Source organism: Lycorma delicatula, chromosome 4, assembly GCF_047948215.1.
Source record: "Lycorma delicatula isolate Av1 chromosome 4, ASM4794821v1, whole genome shotgun sequence".
NCBI classification, from domain to species: domain Eukaryota; kingdom Metazoa; phylum Arthropoda; class Insecta; order Hemiptera; family Fulgoridae; genus Lycorma; species Lycorma delicatula.
The window spans coordinates 15,465,409-15,487,185 of NC_134458.1; the positions used below are offsets into that span (position 1 = coordinate 15,465,409).

Below are 21,777 nucleotides of genomic sequence, written 5' to 3' on the forward strand. Positions count from 1 at the left end.
TGAGAGGGGAGTGTTTCGCTAATGATTATGACCTGAAGGAAGAGGTCCTTAAATGGTTGAAGGAAATTGGACAAAATTTTTATGAGAGTGGAATTGAAAAACTTGTCACCAGGTATGAAATTTTTTTAGAAAAACGTGGTGATGATGTCGAAAAGTAGATAAAAATATGTAGTTTTTTGTTCAGTAAAAAAAAGAAGTCTTATAAATTTGTGTTTCATAGAGGGGGTGCAACTTACTTCCTCGTAAATAAAACTGTGAATTTTACATAATCAGTTATTAAATTGTTTACAGCATAAAATAGTAGTTTTGAATAAGCGATTATTTAATTTTTATCTTTTTTCAATGACTTATAAATCACAATTAAAAAAGTATTTATTTACAGCTGTATAGCTTTCAAGTTTTCTAAAATGTATTATTTTTATAATAAACATCATAAGAAACAATCTGTAACAAGCAGTCAAAAAATAAATTAAATAATAATAAAAAACTCATAATAGTCGTAAAACATGCTTTGATTTGTTTTGTTACGCACTTTACTGGACTTATACCTTTCCCCAAACTATCATAACTAAAAAAAAAAAACTTCCTTTATTTATCTCTTCTTTGAGTAGAGGCTTTTTATCTCTAGTCACTGATGTATTAGCACATGTACGTTAACTTATTAGGTTTAGATTTACTTTGCTTTCACATATAAGTGGAAAAGATATTTGGGTTTATATTAAAAATTGAATTCAGGGTTGTGTATTATTTGTTGCTTGAGAAAATTTATAATTTTTGCTTGTTTCTAACTGTTGTGATTTCCTTGAAGATAATTTTTAAAAAGAGTTATTACTATTTAATGTTGTCCTCTAAACTGATGATTTAAATGAAGCTTGTCAAAGTTGGGAGATGAGGGTCAACAACAAATAAGACAAAATGTATGATGTTAGGTGGAAAAGAGGAGAGGATTGAGCTTAAGATAGGAAATGAAGTTTTAGAGCTGGTGAAGGAATTTCAGTTCTTAGGGAGCTTTATAACCAACGACCTGACTTGCACAGTAGCATTAAAACATGATTATCAAGACGTAAGCAGGCATTTAATAAGAAGGGAAGACTGCTCTGTGGATAGTTAAACTTAGCATTAAGAAAGAGATTAATGAATTGTTTTATTTGGAGTGTGATGGTCTATGGAGCTGAAATGTGGACGATGAGAAAGGCAGACAGAAAACAAATTGAGGCTTTTGAGATGTGGGAGTGGCACAAAATGATGTCAAATGGCTAGACCATGTAACAAATGAAGAAGTATTAAGAAGAATTGGAGAGAACAGGAAAATGTTAAATGTAATTGAATGTAGAAAAAGGAACTGGCTAGGACATTGTATAAGAAGAAGGTGTTTATTGGTGGATGCGATAAAAACCTTGGTGAATGGAAGGAAAGGAAGAGGAAGAAAGAGATTTCAAATGATGTTTGGGATTATGGAAAAGGGAATTTATGCTGAAACAAAGAATAGAACAAGATGGAGAATAGCAGCTGTGACAGGACCTGCCTTAATTGCAGAACATTATCAATGAAAACTAAATTGTTAATCTTCTTTTAGCAGATGGATTTAACCTAAAAATATTATTGATAACTGCCTTTCTAAAGATAATGTCATTTAATGAATTGATTGTAAAATTAGTTTTCATTTTTATTTTTTGTCATGATTCTTAATCTTCATTATATGATTGTGTATTTTTGAATCTTTCTGGTGGTTTTCTGTCAGTTCTTTATTCTGACACTGAACAGGATTATATATGGTTTTAATTCATCAGTAATTTATTATTTATCATTTATTTTAATTGTTTAAACTAAAAAAGAAATGACAAACATAATTTCAGTCACATGTATGTTGTTTCCATGTGGAATCAACACCTAGGGAGTACAAATAATTAATAAAAAGAAAATGAAAAGAAAATATGTTTTTTGATTTTCATAGAAATTATTTTAACAAGAGATAAATATTAAAAATTAGAAAAGCACGACTGCCGACAAAAAAACATTGTTGACAAACATTGCTCTTTTTGTTCTGATTTGGTTCCATCACGATTTTGTATACTAGCAAATACCCCATTTGAATTTTGCAAATCGGAAGATTGGTTGTGAAGATATAACCTTTCCGAATAACCTTTATTTGTTAGACAGAGAGTGTACCTGATGTATGCAAAAGTTAGCCTTCAACCTACTAACGAATACCCTATTTGAATTTTTAAAATCGGACGATTGTTTGCAGAGATATTATAAAAGCACCCCATTGCATCTCCCAAAACAGTACCTCAAGGGCACCCCTTTTCTTACCAATAGATGATGATGATTAGAGACCGGATTATATGCATTTACATATCTGCATATGCATTTGCAGATTAAGCCCATTCTCACCGGTTATTGCATATTTTCCTTAAAATCTAGTGATGATGCATGTTTTTGCTATATTTACAATATTTTTCGGAAGGGTATCTAGTTAATAAATGAAATCTTACATCGTAGCCAGCCAAACCTATTAGCCGCACGGCTCTTAGAGCGCACTTAGCAACTGCACATCTATGGTTTTGGTAGGATAATATTATTATGAGGCCAAATAAAACAGACTCATACGAGACAAAGATGGACAATACCGTTCTGCATTGCGCACGCACACCTACTGCAGTACTCCTCGCAGTAGGCAATTAAATTACGCAGGTTACTGTTGATGTGCTTATTGTATTAGTTTAGTTTTTTATTTATTTGAGCAAAGTTTAATATGCACCATTCCTCCCGAAAAAAAAGTGCCTCTTCATAGATAGCTGACTATCTTGGAACATTTACATACGACGGAAATGCTTTATACTGGTGAGTTTGCGAGAAAAATATTTTGTGCACAAAAAAGTTTCAAATAGACCAACATGTCAAGACAAGTCTTCATATCGCAGGATTGCAAAAGAGAGGACCATGAGAACAACTTATAACAGTGGTAAGTAGCAGTGATTTCACTTCCAATGGTAAACAAAAACCTACTTTAGCATGGATTTATGTGAAGCATTGCTTACAAGCAATATTCCTCTTCACAAACTTACAAATCCTACCTTCAGTGATTTGCTGCGAAAGTATTGCTTGAATCAAAATATACCAGATGAATCAACAATGCGTAAAGATTACATACCAACAATTTAACTACATGTTCTGGAAGAAATACACAATGAACTCAAGGGTAGCATTATTTGGATTTCAGCTGACGAAACTACTGACAGTTGTAGCCGTTACATTGCAAATTTAATTGTCGGTGCATTAAAGCTAGAGCCCTCCTCTTCCTATCTGGTGGCCTACAAAGATTTTTGAAAAGACATCATTCTACGATCACCAGATTTGTGATTGAGCGTATTGAAAAAATATTTCCTGAATCTTCTGGAGATGAAAGAGTGCTTATATTTATCTTAGATGCTGCTCCTTTTATGATCAAGGCAGCCAAAGTCTTCCACGTATTTTATCCCAATTTGATTCATGTGACATGCTTTGCTCACAGAGTACATCGATTCGCTGAAGAAGTATGATCCATGTTTGGGAATGTAAATAAACTGATTTCATCAACAAAGAAAGTGTTTCTTAAGGCACCTGTTCGCAATAAGGCCTATAAAGAAAAACTGCCAAATGTGCCTTTACCTCCTGAACACTGGTAACTCAATGGGGAATGTGGATTGAAGCTATACTGTTTTACAATGAACATTTTGAGGCCATCAAAGGTGTAGTAAACAACTGATAGTGCAGAGGCTGTGGTAGTTTGTCAGTTTAAGGAAGCATTTAACTATTCTAGTATAAAAAGAAACATAGCTGTGATTAGCACTCATTTTTCCCACATACCTGCAAGTATTAAAAAACTTGAAACTCAAGGTTTGGCGTTGACTGAATCTATTCAGTTAATGAATAAAATCCACCAAATGAACTCCGAATTGTCAGAGGTATTCCCATGTAAACTTAAAGAAAAATTTGAAAACATTTTGAACAATAACCCAGGCTTTGAACCTTTGTGTCAAATTGATAGTTTTATTAATGGGATGGGTGAACTTTTGCCAGAAATAATAAGTGCTAACACAGTACCCAAATTCAAATACTGCCTAGTTACCTCAGTGGATGTGAAACGATACTTTTCCATTTATAAAAATATTTTGAGTGATTGAAGACAATCTTACTACTGAACATTTGAAAGAGTACCTGATTGTTTACATTTACAGAAGTTTAAATTTATATAGCCCATGACATTCCCGGTAACATAAGGATTTCAATGTGGGGCCATATATCTAATTCAGTTTGGTTGTTAAGCTGCTATGGTGGAACAAACATAATACACACTAAATGCATTACACTTCTTTTTGGGCAGTCGTGTAATAAGAGAAAGGGATTATTAGTTATTATTTAACAATAAAGAACATACTTACATGATTGAACATACTACCTTTCAAAAAATTATATGATTTTTTTCTTAAATGTTTATAAACAACAAGTAAGAAAAAACAACACCAACAAGTAAGAGCAAAAAGAAAGAACATGCTTACATGATTTGAACACACTGCCCGTCAAAAAATCACAAAAATTTTTCTATATGTTTATAAACAATAAATAACAACACTAATAATAATTATAAAATAAATTAATAAATTTTGCTACTGTAATTCATTTATTCAGTATCATAGCATACCTTAAAACACTACTATTTTTGATATAAATAAATCGATAATCGATATTGATCTGAAAATAGTATCAATTACCCATTTAGAATTGTATATATTATATTTATTTGGCATGTAGTTACAGTTAAACAACATACATACTTGTATATTCATATTTATATAGCCTATGACACTCCCTGCAACATAAGGATCCAATGTGGGGTCATACATCTAAATCAGTTTGGCTGCTACTGTGGAATAAACATACATACATACAACTTAAAAACATTACACTCTTTTTTGGGCAGTCATGTAAAAAAATGACAGCTATTTCATTACATGGTACATTCTTCAGATGTACAGAGTACAAAAGTTTAAAAGTATGATACAAAGAACAAGGTAGGCACATAAAGCCAACAGAGATAAAGTACATAAAGAGCAACAATAAGGACTATAATGTATCACTAATATATAAATTCAACAGTAAATACTGTTGTTAAATTCAGGAAAAGGGGCAATACTTATAATAAGTTACAAAGCCCATCTCACATTTGTAAGTTTAATAACTGGTTAGTATTCAAGTCAAATTGATAATTTAAAAGTAAATTTGAATTTGTAAGTATATTAATTTCCAGTGACTAAAAGTTTCAGTTTCAAACCTTTGTTCTCAATATGAAGTATTTTGAAATTACCATTAAAAATGATTTTCATGTATTAAATGAGAGGCATAATTAGAAACCCTTTTGTTAAAAAAAAAACTGCCAGAAAATTTTGAACAGTTTCCTATAGACATTATATTTGAAATTGTAATTAATTATTCTTAGTGATATAAACAGTGTAAAAAAAAGGGCACTACCTATAAGACAGGTGGTGTGTTTAACTTGCTAAATTTGTTGCTTGTAATAAATATAAGTGAAGAATGCAACATTATAAAATTTTATTTAATCTTTTTTTTGTCTTCAGTCATTTGATTGGTTTGATGCAGCTCTCCAAGATTCCCTATCTAGTGCTAGTCGTTTCATTTCAGTATACCCCCCCTACATCCTACATCCCTAACAATTTGTTTTACATATTCCAAATGTTGCCTGCCTGCACAATTTTTTCCTTCTACCTGTCCCTCCAATATTAAAGTGAACATACCAGGATGCCTATAAGTCCGTCTCTTCCTTTAACTATATTTTTCCAAATGCTTCTTTCTTCATCAATTTTCCGCAGCACCTCTTCATTTGTCACTTTATCCACCCATTTGATTTTTAACATTCTCCTATAGCACCACATTTCAGAAAGCTTCTAATCTTTTCTTCTCAGGTACTCCAATTGTCCAAGTTTCACTTCCATATAAAGCTACACTCCAAACATATACTTTCAAAAATCTTTTCCTGACGTTTAAATTAATTTTTGTAAAAAAATTATATTTCTGAATGAAGGCTCATTTCACCTGTGCTATTCGGAATTTTATATCGCTCCTGCTTCGTCCATCTTTAGTAATTCAACTTCCCAAATAACAAAATTCTTCTACTTCCGTAATATTTTCACTTTCTATTTTTATATTCAGGTTCATCTACATTATTTCTACTACATTTCATTACTTTCGTTTTGTTCTTGTTTATTTTCATGTGGTAGTTCTTGCGTAGGACTTCATCCATGTCGTTCATTGTTCCTTCTAAATCCTTTTTACTCTCAGCTAGAATTACTGTATCATCAGCAAATCATAGCATCTTTATTTTTTCACCTTGTACTGTTACTCCGAATCTAAATTGTTCTTTAACATCATTAACTGTTAGTTCTATGTAAAGATTAAAAAGTAACAGGAATAGGGAACATCCTTGACAGACTCCCTTTCTTATTACAGCTTCTTTCTTATGTTCTTCAATTATTACTGTTGCTGTTTGGTTCCTGTAAATGTTAGCAATTGTTCTTCAATCTCTGTATTTGAACCCTAATTTTTTTTAAATGCTGAACATTTTTTTCCAGTCTACGTTACAAAATGTATTTTCTAGGTCTATAAATGCCAAGTATGTTGGTTTGTTTTTTTTTTTAATCTTCCTTCTACTGTTAATCTGAGCTCTAAAATTGCTTCCCTTGTCCCTATACTTTTCCTGAAACCAAATTGGTCTTCTCCTAACACTTCTTCCTTTCTCCTCTCAATTCTTCTGTATAGAATTCTAGTTAAGATTTTTGATTCATGACTAGAACTAATTGTTCTGTATTCTTCACATTTCATCTGCTCCTGCTTTCTTTGGTATCATGACTATTACACTCTTTTTGAAGTCTGATGGAACTTCCCCTTTTTCATAAATATTACACACCAGTTTTCATAATCTATCAATCGCTTTCTGACCTGCACTGTGCAGAGTAATTCTACAGGTATTCTGTCTATTCCAGGAGCCTTTCTTCAATGTATTCCACCCACCCCGACTATGCCTTTTATATTATAAATCAGTGTATCATCTTTGTTTAACACATATTAGATTTTAAAGCGTAAAGTGTGGTAGAGCGAGGTTGGACTGTATTTTCATAGGTGATGAATGAAGACAACGCCTTGTAGCTTATTGAATAATTGTTTAATAAATTATTGTCTTGTATAACTTGACATAACTACATATTACTTGACATATAAAAATATAAAATTAAATAAAACATTAAAGCTAATGTTCATCTGAACAAAAAATGGAGTCCATCCAGACTAAGAGTATGATGTGATCACCTTGGATCAAATTCGAGTGTTGAATGCTAGTAACTATGAGTAACACTGATTGTCCATCTGGATGAATGAAAAATGTGACCACACTGCACGGGATTCTAACGTAGAATGTAGTACTAGTTTAACTTTCTGGTTAGTGCTAACACCCACTAGATCGCAGCACTGGACGGCTCGATATGGAACGGAACATTTATGCACCCCAAAATTTTCCTTAACTTTCCTGTATGCTCCATCTATTTTACCAATGTTCATTTCTCTTTCCACTTCTGAACACTTTTCTTTAATCCACTCTTCTTTCTCTAGTTTGCACTTCCTGTTTATAGTATTTCTTAATTGTCGATAGTTCCTTTTACTTTCTTCATCACTAGCATTATTATATTTTCTACGTTCATCTATCAACTGCAATATATCCTCTGAAATCCAAGGTTTTATACCAGTTCTCTTTGTTCCTCCTAAGTTCACTTCTGTTGACTTAAGAATTTCCTTTTTAATATTCTTCCATTCTTCTTCTACATTTTCTACTTTATCGTTTTTACTCAGATCTCTTGCAATGTCCTCCTCAAAAATCTTCTTTACCTCCTCTTCCTCAAGCTTCTCTAAATTCCACTGATTCATCTGACACCTTTTCTTTATATTTTTACAACACAATCTACATTTCATTATCACTAAATTATGGTTGCTATCAATGTCTGCTCCAGGGTAAGTTTTGTAGTCGACGAGTTGATTTCTAAGTATTTGTTTAACCATGATATAATCTGATGCCTTGCAGTATCACCTGGCTTATTCCATGTGTATATTCTTCTATTATGATTTTTAAACTGGGTGTTGGCAATTACTAAATTATACTTTGTGCAAAACTCTTATAAGTTGATCCCCTATTTCATTCCTTTTGCCCAGCCCATATTCACCCACTATATTTCCTTCCTTTCCTTTTCCAATGCTTGCATTCCAGTCTCCAACTATTGTTAAATTTTCATCCCCCTTTATGTGTTTAATTGCTTCATCAATTTCTTTGTGTACACACTACCTCCTCATCATCATCGTGGGCACTTGTAGGCATATAGACGTTAACAGTTGTTGTCAGTTTAGGTTTAGATTTTATCCTTATTACAATGATTCTATTGCTATACATTTTGAAGTACTCTACTCTCTTCCCTATCTTCTTGTTCATTATGAAACCTACTCCTGCCTGACTATTATTTGAAGCTGAGTTAATTATTCTAAAATCACCTGACCAAAAGTAATTTTCCTCTTCCCACCGAACCTCGCTAATTCCTACTACATCTACATTTATCTTATCCATTCTCCCTTTAAATTTTCTAATCTACCTACCTTTTTTAGACTTCTAACATTCGTCTCGTAGAATGTTATTTTTTTTATTTTCTGGTGACCCCTTCCTTAGTAGTCCCCACCTGAAGATCCGAACAGGAGACTAGTTTTCCTCTGCAATATTTTATCAAGGCCTCCATCTTTGTCATATGAAAATGCAGAGAGCTACATTTTCTTGGAAAAAAAGCAGCTGTAGTTTTCCATTGCTTTCAGCTGCGCAGTACTCAGAGGATTGAGTGTTGATATGGCCGTTTAAATTGTCCTGACTTATGCCCTTAACAACTACTGAAAAAGCTGCTGCCCTTTTTCAGGAATCATTCCTTAATCTGGCTCTCAACAGATACCTCTCTGATATGGTTGCACCTTTGGTCCAGCTGCTCTGTATCACTAAGCGCTCAAGTCCCCTCACCATCGGCAAGGTCTCATGATTCATAGAGGGAGTTTTATTTAATAAACTCATGTTTCGGTAGATATTTATGAATAACTAAGTTTAGTTTCGAGAAAGGAAGTAGTGTGAATCTTGCCTTTCAGCATATTGAGGGCTAATTCATCGCACCATAGAGGTGCTGGACTCATCAAATGATACACAAATATTTATATAATTAGATCATATTTTCTCTAATATTTAAATTATTGTTTTAGTATTGTTATTTAATTGTAGACATTACACATTAATTTAAAATAAAATGTTCCTATTAAGTTTATGTAAAATTTGTGAATATTACTTATACATTTTTAAATTTTCTATTACATGTTTAAGTTGACCCATTAAAGATTAGATTTTAATGAACTAGATAACATGTTTTTAAGATAAAGAGCAACAGTTAAGAAGAAGAAGTAATTTAAGTAAAACAAACTAATTAGATAAGAAGAAATAACAAATATGACTCCATGATTGAACAGAAATAGAGAATTACATATTTCACAGTTCACATCTTAGTATAATGTGATTGCTGTTACATTGCTCTTTATTTATTTAATTTTTTTCAGGCAATTGTGTTTAACACATATCAGTGCTATTTAAAAGACACTCTGAATGAAGTATCTACTGATTTGGAGCAAGCAAAAAGACAGAACTTTTACTTTGGTGCCAAACTTGTTAGAGGAGCTTATATTGATCAGGTCAGTTAAAATTATTTGATAAATCTATTTACTGTAGAAAATATTTTCTACAATTTTTTAGAAGGGTCAGCATCCTTCTTGTTTTCTAAGAATACATTTGATTATGAAAATTAAGTATGTTTGGTTATTGAGATCTCATTGAATTTTTTTAAAGCAGCTAATAATAAGATTGTTCATCTACTTATAAAATTCAAACTGGTTTCAAAAATAAAATGAGTGAGCTAATGTTGTATTCAGAAGCAGAGTTCATTGCTTGAATATTCAATTTTAACTTGCACTAGATTTAAAGGTTTATAAATACCAGGTGTATAATATATAATATTGAGGTTTTAATCTGTTATAGTTCTTGGATAAGGTGAACAGTGTTAAAGGCTAGAATCAAAAAGCAAAAATGACAGTTTTAGTTGCAGGCATAGCCATAGTTTGATTCCGTATCTTTCTGCTTGATAGTGCCACTAATGAAGATGGCAGCTCCTGAACAGAAAGTCTTCTGTGATTTGCAGTCTGCTAAATGTTACAGCAGTTTTTCTATAGTTACAGCTCAACATACATTCTGTATAAAGTTTAATTGTGACTCTCCAAGGAATAATAACATTCGTTGAAGGCATAATCAGTTTGAAACAACTGGATGTCTGTGTAAAAGGAAGAGTATGGGATGACCAAGGGTGACTGAAGAAAATGTTGAACATGTCAGGGAGTCTTTCTTGCATAGTCCTAAAAAGTCTGTTGTGAACTAGCAATGCTAGTGATGAGAGTGTGGAATGCTTTAAGGAAACATATATTCATACCATTTACAGCTGTTACAGGCTTTGCAACTATGTTGTGCAAGGCAACTTAGCAATCAGAATAAAAGGGCTCCCCAAAATTAAATGCTTTCTGTGCAACATCCTGTCAGCAAGTTTACAGGCTGTTCTTTTTTGTTGAAGCAAGCGTAGCAGGAGTTGCTTATTTGGATATGGTACGTACATGGTTCTTTCTTCTATTGCAAGATGGACCACAGAATTTTATTTGTCAGCAAAATGGTGCATCTCCTGAGTGACATAACTCTGTACAGGATCAATTGAATGATTTTTCCTCAACTGCTGGATTGGTTAGCATGGATCCGATGACAGAGCTTGTTTGCAGTGGCCACCAAGGTCACAAGATTTGACCTCATGTGGTTTTCTCCTTTGGGGTTTTATGAAGGATTTTGTGTATGTGCCTCTGCTACCTACTGATTGATCTACCCGATTTGAAGCACGGGATTGAAGCAGCTGTTGCATCTGTTACTTCAGACATGCTGGTTAAAGTATGGGATGAACTCTCCTATTGGTTGAATGTGTACTGCATGATGAAAGGTGCTCACAGTAAACACTTGTGGGGAAAAACTGTAAGAGTTTCTCTTCTTTCATTTTATTTGTGATTCTATATTAACTCAAAATTAAGAAATACTAAATACCTTTAAAACCCCAATATTCTTTTTAGTACACTCATATTTGATTAATATTTTCTTAATAATAATTATTTTTTTATGCATAATTATCTTTCACTCTATAAAATATTATTCATTAACAGAATTTTAAAGTTACGTGGTGATTTTTTCTTGGTTAAATTCTCTTTAATGCATCTTAAAAAACCAGTATAGCATTATGGTAATGTAAAAGAGTTGGTTGCCATAACATTATAATTAGACCGTAGTGTAATTGCAATCTCCAGTACAAAAGACTTGAATTTCTTAATAATGGTAGATTTAAATAATTTATTGAATTATTTATATTTACTGTAACTAATGAAAGCTTTTATTTTTTTTGGAATGAAGCATGCTTTGCATTTCTTTCTTAACTTCTGCAATCTGAAGTATGTTGTTTGTAACATTTATCCCATCTCAAACTATTAAATTTCCATGTTAATAATCTAATTAAAGTTTCTCTATGTGTATGTACAGATTGTCTGGGCTAAAGGTATCCAAAACTAATGGCCTGGATTTAGAAAACCTTTTTTTGTGATCTCTTAAACCTAGGCTCAATCGACAGGAGATATCCCCAAGATTTGTTCTGTGTACTCTCAAGATCAGCAGAATACGCATAAACAGGCAAGCCAACTCACAATGCAATTGTAGTCAGTTGAAATGTAGGCCTCACAACAGAAGGTACAGTGTGTGCTTTGGTTAGTGGAGTTTCAGTCTGTTACACTTGCTCAACAGCACGTATGAACTTAATGGAATATCAATTCTCCTACATCCAAGTCTATTTGTCAGTGGGATACGACTCTAAGAGAGACTGGAAGCTTGGTTTTCCAACTGGAAATCATCCAAAGTTTCTGTTTGTGACAAGACTTTGGGTCGTATATGCGATGCATTCACTGCCAGTCCTGGAAAATCAATTAGCCGGGCTAGTTAAGAACTGCAAATTCCTTGTTCCACTGTTCATAAGCCATTCTGTTTGAAAGTGTGGAATTTACAACTCCATCACATTAAACCAAATGATTACCACCTATGGTATCAGTTTGCTTCAGAGGTAATAGACCTTGTCGAAAACAATCCTAATTATCTTGATATGTTATTTTTAGTGATGAGGCAACCTTTTATATATGCAGGAAAGTTAACAGACACAGTTGTCAAATCTGGGGTAATGAAAACCCCATACAGTAAACAAAAATGAAAAGGATACACCAAAAGTCAGTATCTGATTAGGACTGCACAAAAATGGCACCATCAATCTGTTTTTTTCATGGAACCCACTGTGACAGGATACATGTACCTCAACATACTTGAGAACTTTGTTGTTCCTCAGATTCCTGTGGGCTTCAGTTTTCAACAAGATAGTGCTCTACTTCACTTTCATCGAGATGTTAAGATGTTCTTGAACGAAACTTTTTCTGGATGTTGGATGGGACGAGGAGGTCCAACTCCATGTCTATCTAGATCTCCAGATATCATGCCTTGGACGTTTTTGCTTGGGATTTATTAAAAGTTGCGTGTACGAAAGAAAAATTCAAGATTCGGACGATTTAAAAGAGAGAATTGTTGAAGCTATTTGTCTAATAATGTCACAGATACTCTTAAACACCTCACAAGAGTTAGATTATCGTCTGATGTTTGCAAGCTAAAAAAGGTCCATTAAACTTGACTAACCTAGATTAAGACTTGGTGAATAGCTGTATTTATTAAAAAAAAAAATTATCTAATTATGTTAACTGGTTTTCTTAATATAGGCTGTTACTTTTGCCCAAACACCCTCTGGTATTTACTACACCTGTATGAATTTTTTTTTTAAATAGGAAAGAGCTCGAGCAGCAGCACTTGGTTACCCAGATCCAACAAATCCTACATATGAAGCCACATCTGAAATGTACCACCGGACATTCGTTGAATGCTTGCGCCGAATCAAAGATCTGAAGGACAGAGGAGAACCAAATAAAATTGGTATTATGATTGCATCTCACAATGAAGATACTGTTCGTTTTGCTATTGAAAAGTGAGTAGTTTTTTTTTTGTAACTTTTCACTCTTAATGATACACGCACTCACAATTTATATTAGGAAAATATGTAGGTATTGTATTAATGCTGCATTTTCATATGAAGTGGGCCAGATCCATCCCGCATAATGAATTTATGTGGCTCGTAAAAAGTTTTTCAATGTATAGCTTTTTTTTATAAGCAATCTAATAGTGTAAAATTCAGAAATTTAAAAAACTTAACAGGTCACATTAGTTTTTTTTTGTTAATTTGTTGTACTAAATTACTTACATTTATTCATAAACAAATTCCATAATAAAATTTTGTTTACTTAAATTAATTGTTTTTGTATTTAACATTTTTTCATTTTAATATTTCATTCTGTCTGTGAAAAACATTTTCTTTCTAATTTGGCCTGGAGGCAAAAACTGTTGGCCATGCCTGGGTCAAACCATGAATTCTAAATTCTCTTTGGAAGTAATGAAATGCCTGATAGGTCACATTCATCGAATCAGGCCCGAGTACCAGGATCTGGGCAGTTGGACTCTCTTGCACAACAATGTCCCAGCACACATGGCAACAGTTTTAACACATTATTATGCCGTAAATCAAATCACGTCTTATCCCACTCACCCTATTCACCTGCCTTGGCTCCAGCAGACTATTTTCTGTTACCGAAACTCAAGTTGATGATGAAAGGTTACTTTTTTGATGACATTTTATGGCCATCCAAAGGGCTTGCACTGTGCAGTTAAAGGCGATCCCACAAAGTGATTTCTTCAGAGTGTTTGACGAGCTCTACCGGCACTGCAACAAGTGTATAACTACAGAAGGGTTCTATGTAGAGGGCTGGTGTGAGTAAATTTGTTTATCTTTAAATCCGTATTTTTATTTAATTTAGTTCGGGAACTTTTCAGACATACTGTGTGTCTCCAACCAGTAAATAATATTGCAACAATTTTTCATTATAGATTTAAGTAAACATTAATATGTATTTGGAGGCTTGTTAGCTTATTAACAATTAGAAAGTACATAAGTTATAATATATTTACAAAGTTTTTCCTCTCTAATTTAATTCAAAACTGAGTTATGAATTAAAATATTACTTTTGAAATTAACGATTCTGAAACATAAAAGTAATATTTGGAAGGCGACATAAATCTCTTGCTATGAGATTCTATATTACTTGTACCTGATAATACATGGAGTACAGCAATGCCAAAAAATGATGATTTGCCACAATTATATACAATGTAGTCTTAACCACAATTGTATGTAGTGAACTTCATTTCTGAATGGTGCAGATAATTCTTATTGAAAAAACTTCTTTACCCTCCCCAAAATTCACTAAATTCAAAATGGCTTATTTTCTCTTAAAATGCTTTGATGTTTCTTAACACATTATTTCAGAACTTACCACGTCATTGTCACAACAGTATGTATAGCCGTGGTCTCAACTACTGTGAGGTAGTATTAAACAAGTCCTAATGATGTTAAACAAATAAGTATTATGAAAACTGAAATGAAGTTATAGAGAACAATATTAATTATACTCTTCACCGTCAGGATATTTCTGCAAGATTTATCACTTTATGTCAATACTTACTTAAAAAAAAACTTTAAAAATATGGCATTCAGAGTTATTGTCATAGTCTACTGAGATCTTATGTGACAGATAGAAATCAGGTTGTTAGAGATAATAGAATTATCAGCTCCATTCATTATGTACATGGTATGCAAATATGTGTAGACTGGAGGACTCATTAAGTAAAGAGAAATATTTATTGTTTTGCTGATGATAGAGCTATCAAATTTTTAGGAAAACACTATTGATGAGGCAATAAGTCTCACAAAAGATGGAATATCCATTGTTAAAAACTGGTTAGATTGTAATTTTTTGGCACTTAACTTTAAAAAAATCCAAGGTTGTGGATTTTAACAACTGCAATTATGAAATTGAAAAAAGTTAATAAGTCAGTCATAATTATAATAATGATAATCCATGGTTAAAGAGTTGTGTAATTCTGAATTACACTTTGAATTGTATCTATTTACAAGATATTACTGACAAACGATTAAAATTTAATTTATGTATAATTCATTAACTGTGTATATAAGGAGATTTTTGTTATAAATTTGTTATTCCGATTAGTTTTTTAAGTGAAAATATATTACTACAGTTGATGATTGATATGGTAAAATTTTGAGGACTAATGCTTATGATTGTCATATTAGATCTTTAAGTACAAGTTTCAATTCTTTAATCAAAATTATTTGTAATAAACCTATGTAGAGGGTTCGGAATAGTACAAGGCACTTTATTATACCAAAAATTCATACTACTGTTTGTTTATAAATTTTTTTTTGTATTCCACATGTTTTTTATAACAACATATCCATACTTCTAAATATTGAATATCATTATTCAGAAATCATAGCTATGTTGCAGATACAAAGCTATTAATTAAATATAATATTGATATACAGAATTTTAACTGTATTCATGCTTTTAATATATATTTTAGCTACTTTTATCAATAATATTTCTTGATCTGGCCTTGACATATTTGATATATTGTTTTTGAGGTTACATAAAGGTATTATTTGTGTTTTTGAATAAAATATTTTATCTGGTTCCTTCTAACCAGCCTAGTCATGACCCGTGGAATATGCAGGCTTCATTATATTCTCATGTTTTGTATTTTGTAATAGGTTATGTAGCATAAACAAATAAATAAAAATTATCAGTATTTTTTAACATAGAATTATAGACATAACTTTTAAATCTATATAGACAAATTGGTGATACTTTTGTTTACACTCTAAAATCATCATCATGAGGTGTAAAGTAGCACTCTCTCACCTTTTTTATTTTAAATAGTAAATTAATATTAATAATTACATGCAAATTGTATGTAATATGTACATTTAATGTTAAGTAGATGAGGTTAGCATTAGGTTAAGTTTGTTTAGGTTATATCATTCCAGTGTACTGCTCCGTACAATATCAACATAACCTAACCAAACTTAACCTAACGCTCGCTTTGCTTAACCTCGTCTAATAAACATTAAATATACGAATTATATACACAGTGGTATGGTAGGACTGCATGCATTGTAGTAGTAGACTTCATGATGGTGATAGACTGCATACTAAAGTAGCGCCGACCAATTTTTTGTTATATAGTAGTAAAATAGGAACCAAATTAAATTTTATTTAAAAAAATGCTTAACTTTGTTAAAAGCAATTTTTATATAAGAAAATTATTTTTCCATTAAATTGTTGAAATAAATAATTAAAATTATGTTTTTTTTTAAATTGTATTAATTTCAAAACGTTGTACCTCTGTCAGTTTTTATTATAAAATGGTTAAATTAAAGAAAAATTTATAAGTGTCTGAAGAAACCCATTTTTTTTACAAATCCTGATTTCTGGAAATATTTGCAAAAAAGTAGTTTTTTCTCTTGGCTAAAACTATTGTTGCTTCTATATGACATACCTCTGTGGCATCTGTGTGAATTTTACTTGCTACTGCATATTTTGTTTTCTTTCTATTTTTATAGTATTATTCCTGAGTTAGTTAATAAATAAAGATATAATATATATTAAATGATTGGTGCAAATATAAAATTATTATTTCTCAATTAAAACATTATTCTTTTATGGAAGAGTGTTGAGTATAGTGAATACTATAACACCCTTTCTTTACTGGTCCAGAAAAAAAATCAAATAAAAGGATAAGCTGTTGTAATCTATGATCTTGATTTTGCAGTATACGCTAATTTTATGTTAATGTTCATTTAAAATTTACCATAAAGTATGTATATAAGAATTACTTATACTGATTTAAAATTTTTATTTAATTTAAGTTTTTTATTTATAAAAAAATGAAAATCTGATGTTTATTTATGTTATTTAATTTTTTATCATAATAAAACAACCGTATAAAATATTTTGTTTGTTCTGTTTCTTGACTTTTAATAATTTTATTCATGACATGTATTTAATGGTAATCTTTTTTTGTTTAGGATGAAGGAGATTGGTGTGTCTCCAGAAGATAAAGTTATCTGTTTTGGGCAGTTGCTTGGAATGTGTGATTATATTACGTTTCCATTGGGTTTGTATTTGTTTTATTAAAATATTTTTTAGGTTTATTTAACAGTAATAATAATACAATACATTATTTGTTTCTTATAAAAATGTAATCATTCTCTTTTAAGTAGTAGTTTTTTCATTTGACTGGTTTGATGCAGTTCTCAAAGATTCCTTATCTAGTGCCAGTCGTTTCATTCTGGTATACCTCCTACATTCTACATTCCTAAAAATTTGTTATACATATTCCAAATGTTGCCTGCCTGCATAATTTTTCCCATCTACCTGTCCTTCCAATATCAAAGCAACTATTCCAGGATGCCTTAAGGTGTGGCCTAAGTCTATCTCTTCTTTTGGCTATATTTTTCCAAATGCTTCTTCATCGATTTGCCGCAACACCTCTTCGTTTGTCACTTTATCCACCCATCTTATTTGTAACATTCTCTTGCATTTCCAAAGCTTCTAATCTTTTCTTCTCAGGTACTCCGATCATCCAAGTTTTACTTCCATGTAAAGCTATGCTCCAAACATATATTTTTAAAAATGTTTTCTTGATGTTTAAATTAAATTTTGGTGTAAGTAAATTGTATTTCTGACTGAAAGCACGTTTCGCCTGTGTTATTCTGCATTTTTTATCGCTCCTGCTTGATTCATCTTTAGCAATTCTACTTCCTAAATAACAAAATTCTTCTACCTCCATAGAAGTTTTCTTGTCCTATTTTTGTATTCAGTGGTCCATCTGGTTTATTTCTACTATATTTCATTACTTTTGTTTTGTTCTTGTTTGTTTTCATGCAGTAGTTCTTGTGTAGAGCATCATCCATACCATTCATTGTTTTTTTAAATCTTTTTTACTCTTGGCAAGAATTACTATATCATCAGCAAATCATAGCATCTTTATCTCGTCACCTTGCGCTCTTACTCCGGATCTAAACTGTTATTCAACATCATTAACTACTAGTTCTATATAAAGATTAAAAAGTAATGGAGATAGGAAACATCCTTCTCTGACTCCCTTTTTTATTACTGCTTCTTTCTTATGCTCTTCGATTATTAACTGTTGCATTTTGGTTCCTGTAAATGTTAACAATTGTTCTTCTACACTATGGTTGAACCCTAAATTTTTTAAAATCCTGAGCATTTTATTCCAGTCTACATTATCTAAGTTAGCCTTTTCTAAGTTTATAAATACATTCTAATATAAATTTCACACTTAAACAAGAAAATTGGCTATTTAAACATTCTAAATACTTTCAAAATATGAATTAATTGTCTTGACTATTAGTTACATGTGCCATTTTGAATTTCTCAAATATCTTTAATGGATCAAAAGTTATGAGCATTTGTTTATGATGACTCATAAGTATATACTGCTGCAGCGCTTGCACACCTACTTAATGAGTGTCTTTTTGTTTCTTAAATACTGCCAAATCTACTGGTCATAGAAAAAAATTGTTTATTAGCAAAACTGTGTAGAATTTTCTCAGCTTTCTGATGGTGCCAGCAGTGTTTAGCTATTTTAATAAATAATTTATTAAAGAAAAACTGCAAGAAAGCTGGAAAAAATGATTTTTTTACAATAATTTGTTAATAAAAAAAATTAGCAACAAATATTTTGATAAAGAGTTTCTTACATTAATCCACACACCTTTAGGGACTCTTTTCACTTGGTCTTATACTTGCGAAAATTTTTTCTCCTATTTCAACTGTCTAGATCTAATATGCCTCGTCTGTTATAACTGATTAAATTACTGGTTTTCTCTTTTTTTGTGTATCTTTGTAGGGTTTTGTTAAAAACCATTACAGCAATACTCATGTTTCTATTTTGTTGACAGACATATCCAAACTGTTGAACATAACAGTTTGAAAATTTGACATGCAAGTAGAACCATCCATCATAAATGCAACAAAAACATTGGAACATTGGAGACACGTGTTCACTTATTACAGCACAGCTCACGACTGAGCAGTTGCATCAATGTGCCGCTTGGACTAGAAGTAGCTTATAGACCAAGGTCAAAGATGGTGTGTCTACGCAAGCTGCAGGGTTGCCACATCTTGCAAAGAAAAATCAGTCTCATTACTTTATTGTCGCACCTCGTATTTCTGATGATAGTTATAATATCTATAAATTTTGGGTCTTCATTATTAATTTTCAATGTATTTCTTATTATACATACAGTTTGATCTATAGGGACGCTAGGGTACATGTAAGTTATGTCATAACTTATCATTTTTGTTTACTGTTAAACTGTTTAATTTGTTAACTAAATTGTACCCATTTTTTAATATATACTTATTAGGTAAACTGATTTTAGGCTGAGTATTTTATCTATTATTTTAGTAATAAAGTAACAAGGTGCGAATTTGAAATTAATTAATGGTTGTATTGGGTTATCTTTTTATGTATTTTTGTAAGACCAGTAAGTTTGGGGGTAAATGGTCTAAATGGATACAGTTGTATCCATTACAATGTACTGGTATTAGTGCCAAAATACTTATTTCATATGCATTTCTTAGCTTATTATTAGTAATAATAAGCTACTTAATATTTAATTGGGAGCAATCATTTTTAGTTTTATCTTGGGGACTTAGAAACAGCTACTGGAATGAGCTGAGAAAGTGTGAATGGATTAATTGTGTTTCTTATTATCCATATGTAGTAAATTAACAACTGAGATATTTAGTTAGGAGTATTTTATTTGTCAATTATAGACTACCCAAGCTAGAAATAGAGAACAAATTTCCTTATAGAATTTGTAATAAAAAATGTAGATGATGGTACTTTTTGATTACCAATTGATTTGAATATCAATGATTGAAAGAATATTTTTTAGTTGGGATGGATTGAAAACTGATCCAAGCGCAGGATCATATCCTTACCTCTTCAACAGAAAATGAGGAATTAAAAAAATGGTATGTGAAAAAAGGTGACTTAATCAGGTAAGTAAGAGGAGTTGAAAAAATAATATGGGAAACTGGAATGCTGTGACAGGAAAAGGAAAGAAAGAGAAAATAATTGGTGAGTTCCAGTTTGATCAGAGAAATGAAAGACAATGTAGACTTCAGAATTTGATGTAAAATATAGTCTAATAATAGTGATAACTCAAAAAATTGTAAAATAAGAATATTACATAGTGTTGCGTAGGTGCAGTGTGAGTTCCGCGTGACTCAATCAGGATATTGAGAAGTTGTTAACAATTTATAATGTTTATAGAATAATTTATTTATTTATCAAACTGTTAGACACATCACAGAAGTTTGCCCTAGGACAGCTTATGAAGGGCATCCTGAAGATTTCCTGATGGCAACTCCAGAATCAGTAGCATATATTAGTTTGTTAAATCTTTATTTGTAATTTTGACTGTAATTGGTGTTGTGTTTTGGTACCATACGCTAAATAAATAAATAATATATAATTATAGTTTATTGATTTAAAATGTTCAAATTACAACCAAGCAAATTAATAACAACAATGGTGATAAATACAATAATTATTTGTTTTGTTTATGCAACAGAACAGTTACACAAAACCCTTTGTATGTTGCACAATATCACATAAAATCACATAAGAATAGCCACATGTCAACAACCCACATATAAATTAAAAACACAATATTCAAAACACAATAATAATAATAACAATTATATAGTCGAATACAAAAAAATAATAATTAGAACTTTAAAAACGGTAGCTATGGAGTGATAACAAAAACACATAGATGAAAACATACAAAATCAAAAACACTATTACTAATTCATTCCAAATAAAACAAGTTATAAGCAATAATCCTTAGAAAAACAACAATTTTAAAATCATAAAAGTGAGCATTACACCAAGGATAATAATCCATCGCCACGTAACCCTCTCAAATTTTTAATGAAGGTCGTCTCATCTTCCCAGAAGCTTAGCTTATCCTGGAACTCCGCTGCAACACTGGTACACCGCTCAATTGGAGACACAGTGGAACCAACCGGTGTCACAAATTGCCTAAAAGACCTCACTGACCTGGCCTGGTTCCATAGACAACATGGTAACGCGTCGGAAGTTTATTGTGCAGAGCTTTATAAAAGAAAACCAAGTCAAAGTACGTTCTTCTATCAGATAACCTGGAAAGGTCTAATCGCCTCAAAATATCATCCACATATCATCAACATAATCATCCTCTCTATTCGCGCCAACAAAACAATCTCTAAACTTAAAACGCATCCAGTTCAAGAATCTATTCTGAACAACCAGACCAGAGGCAGTAAAACTTGTGTACTATTCCTCACCACGGTCGAGTACTCCAAGCGACTCCTCACCAAAGATTTGTACAACAGGTTACAGGTGGAAATATTTTTAAACTGCCCACAAATCCAAAGGACAAGACCAAGGTCCCGGCATGCTTTATTGACAATCCGAGCAACATATTCATGATAATACAACTTCATGTC

At 31.7% G+C, this 21,777-nt stretch overlaps 1 protein-coding gene and 1 pseudogene across 2 annotated transcripts in view; both read left to right on the plus strand.

Moving 5' to 3' along the window:
• slgA (proline dehydrogenase slgA) overlaps window positions 1–21,777 on the plus strand; it is a 308,586-nt gene that overhangs the window by 279,113 nt on the left and 7,696 nt on the right. For both annotated transcript variants that reach the window (XM_075362377.1, XM_075362378.1), the window contains 3 exons: window positions 9,679–9,810; window positions 13,069–13,265; window positions 17,277–17,365. In XM_075362377.1, the coding sequence (XP_075218492.1) occupies window positions 9,679–9,810; window positions 13,069–13,265; window positions 17,277–17,365 (418 nt within the window). The remainder of the gene's footprint in view (window positions 1–9,678; window positions 9,811–13,068; window positions 13,266–17,276; window positions 17,366–21,777) is intronic.
• On the plus strand, window positions 2,944–9,460 carry LOC142323030 (uncharacterized; annotated as a pseudogene).